Genomic DNA, 13,344 nt, shown 5'->3' with positions numbered 1-13,344 from the left:
GAATGGGGTAGACGGGCGGGGAGACTGATGAGATTAAAGGGACGAGGAGTCTTTTTTGGGCAATTCTCACAGACCAGAGACGATTGACATACTGAGCGCCCCACACAGTGCTGGCGTTCACTGAAACCGTCTAATTAACAGACAGAAAATAGATGTTTATAATGGGCTCAGAGTGAATGGGAGCGAATCCGCTCAGACACGAGGACCAGGGCAGTCAGGGAGGGAGTGCGAGTCAGACCCACAGCGGTCACTCATTGCTCTGCACTCTCCACTGCCACCAAGTAAAGTGATCTTCTCAAACTCAATCTATCCAATTGATAACATTCTTAAATTGATCTACTCGGCAGAGCCCAACACTCTCAAGCCCCGAGTCGAGGTTGTGGGTTCAGGCCCCCACACAGTGTAAGCTGACGCTCCAATGTAGCGCCAGCTTGTCCTGGCCAGAATGTCCTGGCCGACAATCCCCAAATTGGTCACTCGCTCCACGACTATTTGTGGGACCCCGCTGTGCGCCTTTGGGTGCCGCGGTTTGCCCACGAAATACACAGTCACTGCATTTTACAGCATATCCTGTGAAGCGCTTCGAGACGTCTGTACGAGGTGATAAAGGTGCTGCATCAAATGCAAGGCTTATTACTGGCTGCAGCTCAATGGAGCGTTGCTGCCAGCTGGTGCTCACAGGCGGTGAGGCAGCCCCTGAGAAGATGACCGCCAGTGATGACCAGTTCAGTGTCTCCCACCTCACCCACAGCAGCCGCTCTGTCACCTTTGTGGGGCGAGAGGTTGAACGGGTAATAAAACTCACTGATGTTGTGATGCGGGGACAGTGCCATAGGCTCCTCCTGTGGTTCCACTGCTGATGTTGCGCTGAATTCAGGCCTTTTTTTGTGCCTCCGCCCACAAGGACTTGGCTCTAACCCGGTTTCACACAGAGACCTCTTTCAGCCCACACACAGGCAGCTTTCTGTGCAGGACACAACCCCGAGGCCTCACTCGCTGCGTGTCTCGCACCCTCTCGGCTGTGTTATCAGCCGCCGGGAGAAAATATAACAGGGCAACTCGGGGCAACTTCAGACTCTTTAATGATTTCAATATATAAAAAAAAAGTTCCGATCACTCGCTCACTCGACAGTTTTATCTGGAGGTGCTTTCTGTGCAGCATCAACACAAAACTAATCGTTTCTTTACACTCGCGGTAACCAGTGTGTGATCCCCTTAAGGAACCCAGTCAGAGCGGGGTGGGGGGGGGGGGGGGGAGTGTTACGGTCGTCAGCAGCCAAATCCCAGGGGCTCAGTATCAAAAACAAGACCTTAAACTTTATTCTCTGACAAAACACCGCGCGTGACATTGAGAGGCAGGTGTCACACCGCACTCACTCCATCTTGGGGCAGAGACAGTCCTCGGTGGCACTGGGCCAGGCAGCGGGAAGGGGGGCAGGAATACCTGCACTCAGATCGGGAATGGGAGGAGGAAAGAGACCCTGGAGATTTCTCCCCCCACACGATCCCAGCTCCGCCCGCACCTGTCCACGCGGGAGGCCGATGCTCGGTGTGTCGTGTGCCTCTCCGTGCCGCTAGCTCTCCCCCAGGATCCTACGGAGGGCCAGGCCACGGTGGGAGCTGTAGGTACGAGCCAGGCTCAGGGCTCGCCCCCTCAGCTCGGGGGGCACTGCGGGGGGGCAGCACCGGCTCATGTGCAGCAACACTAGGCAACACTCCAGCACGTCAGGGAACCGGCAGTTCTGTAACACAAACACACAGTCACTACAGTCTCACACACGTGTCGCTAAAGTCATGCACACACGAGCAGGTGTGTGTGTGTGAACGAGTTTAATTGACTGCGTGTGTTCGAGAGGGATCGCGTGTGTCGGCCGAGCTCATCTACAAACACCGGTCACTAAAGCGCGCGAGAGACTAAGACAGAACTCACAAACCTTCACTGTTGCCGACAGCTCCACTCGCTGCCGGTTCACCTCGTTCAGTCGCTGCGTCAGCTTCGTCAGCGGAGCCTCAGCCCTGAGGACAAGAGCATTGAGCGTCAGGCTCCCCCCCCATCTCCACGTAACTACCCCCCCCAACCCCACCACCGCCCAGACTGGGAGTAGAAACAGGGACAAGCTCCCGCCTGATCCCTCTTCCCCCATACCAGCAACTTGCATTCACACAGCGCCACTCACGCAGGATAGTGGCCCAGAGCGCCTGATGGTGGTGGAGCACGACGCTGGGGGGGTGGGAAGTGACTGTAGGTCACGATCGAACAGAAAAGGGGGTAAAGCGCAGGGATAGAGGAAGAGTGTTCCAGAGTTTCAGGGTCGGAGAGTTAGGGAGCAGCCAGGGCGTGAAGAGATTCGAAGACGAATGAGAGGATCTTGAACTGGATCAGTTCCCTGACGGGGAGTCGGTGGAGCCTGACGAGGGCCGGGGTGATGGGGGGCTGAATGGGCCGAGTTAATAAACTGCTGAAGATGCTTAACCCCACGTACCTCAGAGTGTCCCCATCAGCACTCGGAGCCGAGGGTCCCAGCAAACTCGCTCCAGCCTCCGTCTCCTGCTCACCCATCGTATCCACATCTCCGTTTACTGACATCGTTTCTCTAGACTCCTTTCCTCTCTCTCCCTCCTCCTCCTTTCCTCTCTCTCCATCCTCCTCCTTTCCTCTCTCTCCATCCTCCTCCTTTTCTCTCTCTCCCTCCTCCTTTTCTCTCTCTCCCTCCTCCTTCTCTCTCTCTCCCTCCTCCTCCTCTCCCGGTTCAGTCCTGACCGACTCCCGGTGTTGGCAGATCAGTTTGCCCACGGCTTCCCGGATTTCTGTGATCTGCTGCCCGAGAGCCTGCATCCGGGCGTGATCCTCGGAGAGGAGACGGGAGCAGGCAGACAGCAGCCCGGGAACACCGGACAAGACAGCCGCAGAGCCGGACGTTTCCCGGTGTAACCCGTCGCCGTCGGGAGCCGGTGGTAAATCTCCGTCCGCAGCGTCCGGGGATTCCCGGGCAGCTTGTGGGGGGCTGGGGGAGGGATGGCACTCCTGCTCCGGCTCGGGCTGGAGACCCCACCACAGCCGGTACAGCTCCCCGTAACACCAGAACGCTTCCAGGCTCCGCAGAGCGTCCATACCCTCACAGTCGCTCCCATCCAGCCGGGACCCCAGCCCCGAGACAGACTCCAGACCTGGGGCAGACAGACGGGAGACAAGGGAAGCGTTCAGAGAGGATTTGTCGGAGAGCGGAGAGACTGAGGAACCAACACAACTTTTGTGGGCGACACACGGCAGCCGCAATTGCGCACGGCACTGTTTGTGGGGACGCTGCGGTGCACAATTGGCTGCCGTGATTCGCCCACAAAATATACCGTCAATTCGCGCTCAGAGCCTTGGGACGTCCTCCCGACGTGAAGGTCGCTGCACAAATGCAATTTGTTTGTTTGTTATTTGTGAAACCCTTTGAGATGTCATTAAACCGCAGGAAATGTCGCCTTAACCCCTAACTGTTTGTGCACTTACCGGATGTGCTGAATTTTACCAAGCGCAGTGTAGATTACTGATCAGATCAGATTTTCTCGGCTTATCCAAGTTTGCCTGAGACTTGGGACTTTGCGCAAGTCATATTAAATGTTATGGTTCCCGCCTGATCTGAGCTTGTGCGAGTTTTCCCGTCCTGGGCTCCAACATGAGGGTTGTTATCACGGCTAATAGGAGCCGGGCTGCGGCTCACACTGTACGGGGAGCGAGACTCACCCTCGGGCAGCAGCAGGCGGTTGACTTCCTGCATCAGTGTGAAGTGTGCGGCGTCCAGACAGCGGGTCACAGCGCCGAGCGTGTGGGTGACTGCCCCTGAGCTGTCCCCCATCAGCTCGCTCAGCCCTACCCCACACACCTCCTGGGCCACTGTCAGCAACAGCTGCGGAGAGAGAGAGAGAGAGAGACACAACACAGTCAATAACGAATCATACTGCAGTTCCGCAGCTCAGTGGTTAGAGCTCTCGCCTGCGTTCGATTCCCGGGCGGGGGGCGAAACCCCCAGACAAGTTTCCTTACGCCACCCGCGCACACCCGCCTCTGGTTACCCAGCAGTAAGTGGGAACCCGGTTGTTCACCGATTGGCGAATCACTTCCCGTGGTAATAATCCCGTTCCCCCCACCAAAAAAAGCGGGTGACGGGGAGCAGGCCTGAGCTGCCTGCAGAGCAGAGCGAGCAACAGATAATCAGCCCAGATAATCGCTTGCTCACTTCACGGCTGTTTGCTGGGACGTTCCTTGTCCAAAACTGACTGCTGCAGTCAATTATATATAAAAAAAACCCAGTCACTACACCTCACAGCGATCGATTCCCCGCGGAGCCCGGTCGGTGTTTTGTTACCTGTTTGGGGGGGGTGTTGGGGGTAGCCGGGGGGCACTCGGTTGTACTGAGCTGTTTGCGGAGGGTCTCCAGGTTGTCCGTCTCGCTGGTCTCCAGCCCAAACTCCCCCCGCCACACGCCCTGCACTGAGCTCAGGAAGCTCTGGCTCGCTAGTGCCCCCCAGCTGTGGAACCGGGGAGCGTTGGCGCTTCTCCACAGGAGCACATCCCGCTCCTCCAGCCTCCTGTACAGCAGCTCGTGCGTGCACAGCAGCAACCTCTGGCCCTGAGAGAGAGAGGACCACAACAACATCAACAACAGCAGCTCAGATTTACACAGCGCCCCCTCACACAGGAGAGCGTCCCAGAGCGCTGGACGGAGTGGCGGAGCCGGGGAGGAGACCGAAAACACCTTCGAAGAGTAAGGACTTCAGGAGAGACCTGAAGATGGGGGAAGGAACGGGGCAAAGACGGAGGGGCAGAGGGAGAGAGTGCCCAGAGTTCCAGGGCGGAGTGGCCGAAAGAGCGGGCGGTGGAACGGAGGGCATGAGGGACAAGCAGGAAGCCGGAGCCAGGCAAGCGGGAGGTGGGGGACTAGGGAGAAAATAAGCAGGTGGGAGAGGTTGGGAGGTGCCGGGGTGTGAAGGTAAACAGCACCAAACACTGAGACCGCTCACTAGGGAGGGCAGCAGGCGAGAGACATGATGGGACTGACCAGTAGGCTCTGCTGCTGCTGTAGGACCTCCTGAGCTGTGAGCCAGTCTCGCTGCGACACCAGGTCCTGTGCGCAGCGCAGGGCGAGTGAGGCCGAGAGCTCCACCTCCCCTGCCAGCCGGGCCACCTCAGCCGCTGTCCTGAGCGACACCGTGTCTCCCTTCCTCGCCAGCACCTTGGCCGCGTCGTATGGGCACCGAGACGTCAGGTAACTGTGGGCAAAGAGCACGGCATGTCAGCCACCGCAAGAGGCGTCTCATTTACATGTTACCCCGACTCCCCCCCCCACCCCCACACGGACCCTCTACACGATTCCTGGCCCCCCGTGTCTGACCGTTTTATAATAATATTTCTTGTATTTGACTCAACGCCTTATGACGCCTCAAAGCGCTTCACAGGATACACTGTAAAGTGGAGTGACTGGGTGTTTTGCGGGTGAAACGCAGCAGCCAATTGCGCACAGCAGCGTCCCCCACAAACAGCCGTGGGTAGAGCGACCAAATTATTTATTTATTCATTTAATTATAAGTGATTATTATCCCCGGAAAAGCGATCTGCCAACTGACTTAACAACTGAATTCCTACTTACTGCTCCGTAAAACAGAAGCGCGCACGCGTGTGTGTGTGTGTGTTTATGTGGAATAAGGAAACCGGCCTAAGGTTTCACACCGCCCGGGAATCAAACCCAGGTCCTCTGGCTTGCGAGGCGAGGGCTCTAACCATCGCACTGAAAGCCCCCATGTGCGTGTTTCTCAGCTCTGTGACCACACTCACCACTTGGCAGCCACAGAGTAATGGCCGTCCTTCGCCAGGCTCGCGGCCCAGCTCCCCAGCAGCTCACTGATCAACGGGTCCGTGGGTGGCAGCCGGGCTTTGGCGATTGCAATGGCCTCCCTGTACCGAGGACAACCATCAAACAACAACAACATACACAGCACCCCTCATGGAGGATAGCCCTCCAGAGCGCTTGACAGTGGCGGAGCTTGATGCTGCGCCGGGGGGAAAGGTGACTATAGAGGAAGGTCTTTCAGCACAACCTGAAGATGGGGGAAGGAAGGGGCGAGGTGGAGGGTTTGAGGGAGAGAGTGTTCCAGAGGTTAGTGGCTGAAAGCGCGGCCAGAGACGGTGGAAGGGAAAGCACGAGGGAAGCGCAGGCGGCCAGAGCCAGTTACACGGAGGTGATGGAGTGGGCAGCAATAATAATAACAACAATCGAAGGAGGGGAGGCTGGGCGAGAGGGAGGGAGGGATGGGGATCTGGGCGAGAGGGAGGGAGGGGGGGCTGGGCGTTGCTGACCTGTAGAGTTGGTGGGAGGACAGCAGCTGGACAGCCTGATGGACGCGCTGCAGTGAGAGCAGGTGTGTGGCCGCCAGTACGTACTGCTCCTGGAAACACAACTGCTTCACATAGGCCTCCACTGTGCTCACCCACACACCATAGCCAGCTGCGGGGGGAGAGAGAGAGAGAGAGCGCGAGAGAGAGTGCGTGAGACACAGAGAGCGAGAGAGAGTGCGCGTGAGACACAGAGAGCGAGAGAGAGTGCGCGAGACACAGAGAGCGAGAGAGAGTGCGTGTGAGAGCACATACGCTTCCAATCGTCCTCACCCACATAGCATACTGTGAGAGAGAGGAGATGGGTGGGGGGGGGGGGGGGGTGGTGAGAGTGAGAGACTGAGAGAGAGGGAGAGTGTGAAAGAACAGCCCACTGCCGGAAGAGAAAGGAGTGAGATAGAGAGAGACACACACACACACAGAGTGAGTGAGAGACAGAGAGCGAGTGAGACACAAAGAGATAGATAGCGAGAGAGGGAGAGGGGGAGCGAGTGTTTCGCAGAATGATGTCCATACCCATGGGCGCCATGGCTAGCAGTGAGTCACTGAGCTCTCCGCGCTGGGCGGCTACCTGGAGGGCTCCCCTCACATCTCCTTTCCACAGCAGCAGCTGATGGTGCAGCTCAGGATGGCCCGACTCCAGGTGGCTCCGACCTGCAGCGAGGTCACAGTGGGTCAACCCCTCCCCACGGGCACAGGAACAGGAGGAGGCCATTCAGCCCACCGAGCCCGCTCCACACCACAGACAACCCCCACCCACCCCCGCACTCCCCAACTCCCCCAATATCTCTGCTTCCAGGAAAAGAGGATCTCTCCTTCCATAACCCCTGTCCGTTTCCCCCTCGTGGGCTCTCCCTGCGGCTGCCCTCGGAAGCATCGGATCTCTGAGCCCCTCAAACCCCATACCCCCCCCCGCAACTACGTGCTCCAATAACCCCCCTCAACCAGCCCCAACCCCCATTACTCCGACGCTCTGCGTCAATATCCCCCCGGCATCACTCACCCTCCTCGGCAAACATCCGGTAAAGAGCCGCCCGGTCCACAAACAGCCCCAACTGTATCCGCTCCCCCTCCCCCGGGAGGGGCCCTTCCTTCCCTGTGGAAACACACGCAACACGCACACATGTGTGATCAGCAGCACCACACGCACGCAGCGTTCTCCCCACCCCCGCAGCGCTCCGCCCACCCCCACCGCAGCACGTGTTCCAGTGGTGGGAACATTCCTGACAGGCTTACCTTTGCTGTACAGGACGCTGGCCAGGTTAACACAGTCCTGGTGAAGCTCCTCCTTAGGCCGATGGTCACTGGCCCCACTGAGGGGAAGCACTGAACCCCCTTTCCTCCTCTTCCCCACAGCACCCCCTGCGTGAACAGCAGACAGTCAGCTCTCAGGGCAATATCACTGTCCACACCGCCCCCCACCATCCCCTCCTGCTCCGTAACACCCACCCCCCCTGCTCCACAAGTCCCTCCTGACGTCAGAGCTGATGACTGACCCGGTTTCTCCTTCTTTCTCTCCTCTCTCTGACGCTCTTTCCTCGGAGGAGGGTCCTGGCTGGAGCCGCCACTCAGCAGGTCTGTCGCCGGGGGGCCAAACCCCGGACTGGGGGCCCGACGGTCTGCCATGTCTGTCAGGAGAACAGCAGCAGCAACAGATTACACGTATGTTGCTTATACAGCAACCCCTCACACAGGAGCAGCGCCCCAGGGCGCCTTGCAGTGGCAGAGCACGACACCAAGCCGGGGGAAGCGGGCGGGGAGAAGACACGGTCGAGGGGGAAGGTCTTCAATCACAGCCAGAAGAAACGTTCCAGAGTTTCGGGGGGTAGTGGCTGAAAGCGCAGCCAACGACGGTAGAAGATAAGAAAGGGTGAATGGCGAGACTCACCGCGTGTGGCGGTCCCGTTAGGCACGGACGTTGGCTCGGTCACGGTCTCCGGCGGCTGCTCTCTCTCCCTCCAGTCCCTGTGGCTCCTGGTGTCCGGGCTCTCCCCGCTCTCCCGTTCCCTCTCGCTCGGAATCTTCCTGTTCTTTTTGGACTTGGGCTTCGGAAACGTGGACCTTTTCCTCTCCAGCTCCGAGTTCTTCTTACCTGAGAATCAGAGCAGGAGGTCAGGGCCATTTCATTCCTTTGTCCCCAATAAATTTACGTTTATTCGAGAATAAACTACATTACTATTAAGTGATAATACATAACATTAGGTGTTATTAACTGCTTTATTATCTGATTTTACTCGATCATCCCAGAGGGTCTCGGCTGCGCTGGAGGCTCAGAATTCCATCGCCCACCTCTGCCCTCTTCCCAAATCAGCCCACACCCCCGTTACCTTTGGGGGGTCGGACGTGCTCCTGCCGCGACACCTCCCACTGCTGCAGCGTGAAGTCATCGCCTCCCGTCCACACCATGTCCGGCTCCACCGGGGACCACTGGACACTGAGCAGCCGCCCCACGTGGCCTCGATAGTTACACACAGGCTCCTCACTCAGCACGTCCCACACCTGTAGGACAGTGACCGTCACACAAACCCCAGAGCCAACCGTCCTCCCACCCCTCACCCCCCCCCCCCACACACACACCCACCCAACCATCCTCCCACCAACACCCTCTCCCCCACCTGCCCCCCCCACACACACACACACACACCCACCCCCAACCGTCCTCTCCCTCTCCACACCCCACCACACCACACACATACACACTCCAACACACACACACACGCAATGCATCACACACAGCCCCACTGGAGCTCTCTACTGTAACCCCATCCCCTGCTCTCGCTCTCTCCCCCCCCATCGTGTCCGTGGTGAGCACTAACCTGAGCAGTGCCATCGTAACAGACAGACACCAGGCGGCCGTCGTGGTGTGGGCTCCAGGCCAGGTTGGTGATCTTCGCGGTGTGGCCGCTTAGCGTGCGGTACGGCTCAGTCAGAGTAATCGGGACATCCGGTGGGTTCTCTGTCAAACGGTAAAGCTATGTGAGTACGGCAATCACCAACACACAGAGCTCCGAGAGGCTGCCTTACCTGAAGGCGCTGTATAATAATAACAATAATAATCTTGGCATTTGACGCAGCGCCTCATCACGTCTTCGAGACGCCTCAAAGAGCTTCACGGAATAGACTGTAATGTGTATTTTTTTCTGGCCGAAAATCGGCAGCCAATTGCGCACCGCAGCGGCCCCCACAAACAGCGCACCGCACTAGTCAGCCAGCTGTCTGACACACGGGAAAACCCATCATCATGCTTAAGAGTATTCAAACCCAACTGGGAATTCCATGCATCCCACCTGTACGAGATTGAGACGGAGATGGATAAACCTTTGTTAGGTCAGAGTATCAAGGTAAATGGTGTTGAGGCATGGATCAGCCGTGCTCTAATAGAATGGCGGAATAGGTTTGAGGGTTGAATGGCCTCCTCCTGTTCCTGTTCCTGACCGCCTGGTTTTGTGTCCACAGCTCCAGTACCAAAAATGTCTGGTCTCCTCAGCAGTTCCAGCCAAACCAAAGCCAGTCCGGCCCCTGCCCGGCTGCCTGAAGTCACACCTGCCCACCAGGGGCGAGAACCCAGCCTCTCCCTGCCCCCCCGAGTACCCCAACTCCAAGTGCAATGGCTCCGGTGTCAAGAGGGGGGTCCTGTCTTTGATCGATACGTTCAGACAGAAACAGTCCGTCTTACAGATGCTGTAACCGCTGAATTGGGGGGTGGGAGGGGGCTGGGGGGGCGCAGAGCACGATACTAATCTCAGCCAGGCCGAGCCAGGCTTTAAATAATGTAGCAATAGAGATGATGTGAATTAGCTTTGTTTTTGATGAATATGAAGCGGTGTGAGTAGGTGGGTGGATGGAGGGAAGCAGAGCACGGGGGGGGGGGGAAGCAGAGTGCGTGGGGGAGAGAGGGAGGGGAGGGGAGTGTAGCTGTGGGGCGTGTGTTATGGGTGAACCTTTTGATGGGGGTGAGCTTAATGGCAGAGCATGAGGTTTGGGCATGTGGGGGGACCGTGGGGGGTGTGGAGCATGGGGGCAGAGCGGAGTGGGGGGGAAAGGAGGGGCAGCTGGGGGTGCAAATGACATTGAGTTGGACATCACAGCATTGTGACCTTGTGAGCAAGGAATTAAATGGTATTGTAAATGATGGACTGACGGGAATCCTCTCTCCTCACTGATGCACCTAAGCCATCAACCGGGATGTGTAACAGGGAGATGGGAGACGGTTGGGGATTGAGGCGAAATGGTGCTGTCATTTCATCTACTGGTGGAACAGGCTGGGTGGGCTAAATGGCCTCCTCCTGCTTCTCGACGAAAGGAGTCCAGCCCTACCAGGGGACTGATGCAATAACGACTGATTCGGAGAAATACAAAGGCTCAATCCACAACATTGCTGACAAGAAAAGATTTTATTACAAACTCCTAAGGTTCAACACAGGTGGTGCCGTCCTCCCAACCAGCACTGTGCATGGAGGGGCGGGGCCATGATTGCAAGGGGTGGGGCTGATTGCAAGGGGTGGGGCTATGATTGCAAGGGGGTGGGGCCATACCCATGAGGAGGCGGAGCTCTCTAACAAGGGTGCGGTGCGTGGCTTGCAAGGGAGTGGGGCCGCAGTCACGAGGGGGTGGAGCCACACTCTCAAGAGCGTGGGACCAGACTCCTGAGGGGGTGTGTCTGTGTTCACGAGGGGGCGGGTTTCTGACCACAAATGGGTGGGGCCACACTCAGGAGGGTGGGGCCCGAGGCGGGGAGGAACCGTGGCTACAGAGCGTGGATGATGGTGCGGTTTCGAAGCCCCTGCACGTACTCTTTGGCCTGGTCGAAGCCGGTTCTCTGGGCCTCAGGAGGGGGTTTGCCCTCCACCAGCTGCACAAAGTAATGGCAGTAAACCTTGTCCATCACCCCACACATCCCCCGCCCGTGATAGCGGATCCTCTTCAGGTACTGACCCTTCCCAGAGAAAGACCTGGCTGTGGGTCAGAGAGAGACAAGTGTGTCAACCCCTGGCACGTGGGAAGCAACCCTTCAGATTGAATCACAGCCTCTCATCCCCCCCCACCAACCCCATCCCCAAAAACCAAAGACCCCACCTTCCACCATCTCCCATCATGTATTCTGCAAAGCGCTTTGAGGCGTCTCAACGACCTGATAAGGCATTCTATCAAACGCAAAGATTATTATTATGATGATGATGATCCTATATCTCAAGCCCCCAGACCAGTGCGATGGTGGCACAGAGCCACAGTGTGAGAACCAAAGCGACTGACTGCTGTGTGTGGGGAGGATATTTACCTACATACAGGTTAGACCTGAACTCCAGGTTGTGGTTCCTCACTGCCATCTCCTGAGCCTCCAACAGAACCTGGAGTGAACACAAACCAAACGGGAGAGAATTGACATAGAGAGCGAGAGACACCAGGCACCAGCCACAGAGCCAGTTAGCCGTTAAACAGATAGTTCACCAGGGCACCTCTAAGTGGCACTGGCTGGTCCTTTTCTCACCTCTTTTATAACTTTGGCTCCCTTTTTGTCGTGAAATTCCATCTGGGCCACAGCCTGATCGATGGTCATCCCCCGGATCTGAAACACAAGCACAGAAGTAGGTTTCCCCCTCCCATCGCGTCTGTGCTGGGACTCTACCCTGCATGTGGGGCGCTAGATAAATGTAAGTTGTTGTTGTCTTGTTATTGTCACTCCCCCTCCGGAGCGCTGCACTCTAATCCCCAGTTGTGGAGTCCTGAAGCGTAGTGGTTAGAGCACTTGCCTCGCAAGCGAGAAGACCCGGGTTCGATTCCCAGGCAGAGCGAGATCTTAGGCAAGTTTCCTTACTCTACACGCCTCTGTCAGTAGGAACCCGCTTTATGGGGGTAATAATCCCTCCCCCAAAATGTGGTCACTCAATCCCCAACTGTTTTGCCTACAAAATATACAGTCAATTCATTTTATAGTATATTCTGTGAAGCGCTTTGAGACGTCTCAAAGAGGTGATAAGGAGCTATATTAAATGTCAGGATTATTATTATTATTATTATTATTATGTGAAGCTGAAGAAACAGAGTGAGAGTTGGACTCACCACTTTCGCCAGGTACCACATTTTGTCTTTGCTGTACTTGATCTGCCTCCTGCAGTGGTGGACCTCCTGTTAACGACACAGAGACCCCGAGCACATGTCAGCCATTAGCACAGAGGATCAGAAATCACCGGAGTGGGGAGAAAGGAGAATGACGATTGAAAAAAAACTAAACATCACCCAGAGATCCTTGATCGTCATCTTCACCTTCAAAGCCCCTCACGGTCTAGCCCAATATCTGCGACTTCCTAAACCGTTACCAACCTGACTGCTCCCACCATCACCTTCAGAAGGTTTTCCCTAACCCTCTGGAACTCTATCCTCAGGTGCAAATCCTTCACTGCCCAGTGTCTTGGGACTTTCTTCCAACCTAAAAGGCACTTACATAAATGTGATTTGTTGTTGTTGAGAGAATTATGTGTATAATGAAAGAACTGGAGCTTACCACAGGTCTAAGTGGCTCATGGGGGAGCTGAGGTGGGTAAACGATATGGTTTTTCCGTTCCCAGCTCTTCCTCTGCAACACAGAACCCAAGTGGAAGCTCGAGACAGGGAGAACATTGCATCCTATCAGGAAGCTGAGGGGGGAAAGAGACAGTTACAGTGTCAACTCCGGTCTCCATCAGGACGACGTCCCAACACACTTCACAGGACATAACGTGAAGTGTAGGGACTGTGTGTGTTTTGTGGGCCAATTTGCGCACAGCAACATCCCTGCAAACAGCCATAGAGTGAGTGATCAATTTTATTTTATTTGGCATTCAGGAGTAAAAGGGGAATTTAAGCGGATTATTTTATTTTCACAGAAACATGGGGACAGCGTTACCGGGAAAGCACAGTGAAGCAGTGACGGTATTGGTTGGGCTCAATAACAATAATAATCCCTGCATTTGACACAGCGCCTTATC

The 13,344-nt window shown here is 56.3% G+C and overlaps 2 protein-coding genes across 2 annotated transcripts; both read right to left on the bottom strand.

Moving 5' to 3' along the window:
• Positions 1-1,066: 1,066 nt before the first annotated feature.
• LOC103188255 (gem-associated protein 5-like) lies at positions 1,067-9,622 on the bottom strand. Its single transcript, XM_042340108.1, has 16 exons — positions 9,605-9,622; positions 9,196-9,351; positions 8,707-8,878; positions 8,268-8,471; positions 7,876-8,007; positions 7,616-7,741; positions 7,383-7,475; positions 6,896-7,033; positions 6,344-6,491; positions 5,822-5,941; positions 5,049-5,259; positions 4,356-4,619; positions 3,734-3,896; positions 2,484-3,168; positions 1,935-2,016; positions 1,067-1,742 (listed from the first exon to the last, which is right to left on the bottom strand). The coding sequence occupies exons 1-16, from the start codon at positions 9,620-9,622 to the stop codon at positions 1,575-1,577; spliced, it is 2,880 nt and encodes a 959-aa protein (XP_042196042.1). The 3' UTR covers positions 1,067-1,574.
• Positions 9,623-10,754: 1,132 nt separating this feature from the next.
• Positions 10,755-13,014, bottom strand: mrpl22 (mitochondrial ribosomal protein L22; the record flags this gene model as incomplete). Its single annotated transcript, XM_007901951.2, is given in 5 exon segments — positions 10,755-11,335; positions 11,658-11,727; positions 11,868-11,945; positions 12,440-12,505; positions 12,882-13,014. Coding segments are annotated over 5 exon segments (556 nt in total), but the record flags the coding sequence as incomplete, so codon positions are not given.
• Positions 13,015-13,344: the final 330 nt, after the last annotated feature.

This window comes from Callorhinchus milii, unplaced genomic scaffold (genome assembly GCF_018977255.1).
Source record: "Callorhinchus milii isolate IMCB2004 unplaced genomic scaffold, IMCB_Cmil_1.0 Scaffold13, whole genome shotgun sequence".
Taxonomy (NCBI): domain Eukaryota; kingdom Metazoa; phylum Chordata; class Chondrichthyes; order Chimaeriformes; family Callorhinchidae; genus Callorhinchus; species Callorhinchus milii.
This window is presented reverse-complemented; position numbering and strand designations above follow the sequence as displayed.

Excerpts from the sequence above, each read along its gene's own strand:
- LOC103188255 (XM_042340108.1), bottom strand. Across the intron at positions 8,472-8,706 it reads GCACGTCCGACCCCCCAAAG|GTAAGAAGAACTCGGAGCTG; the intron begins GTAACGGGGGTG and ends TCTGATTCTCAG. Across the intron at positions 5,942-6,343 it reads TCCTCCCACCAACTCTACAG|GGAGGCCATTGCAATCGCCA; the intron begins GTCAGCAACGCC and ends TCCTCGGTACAG.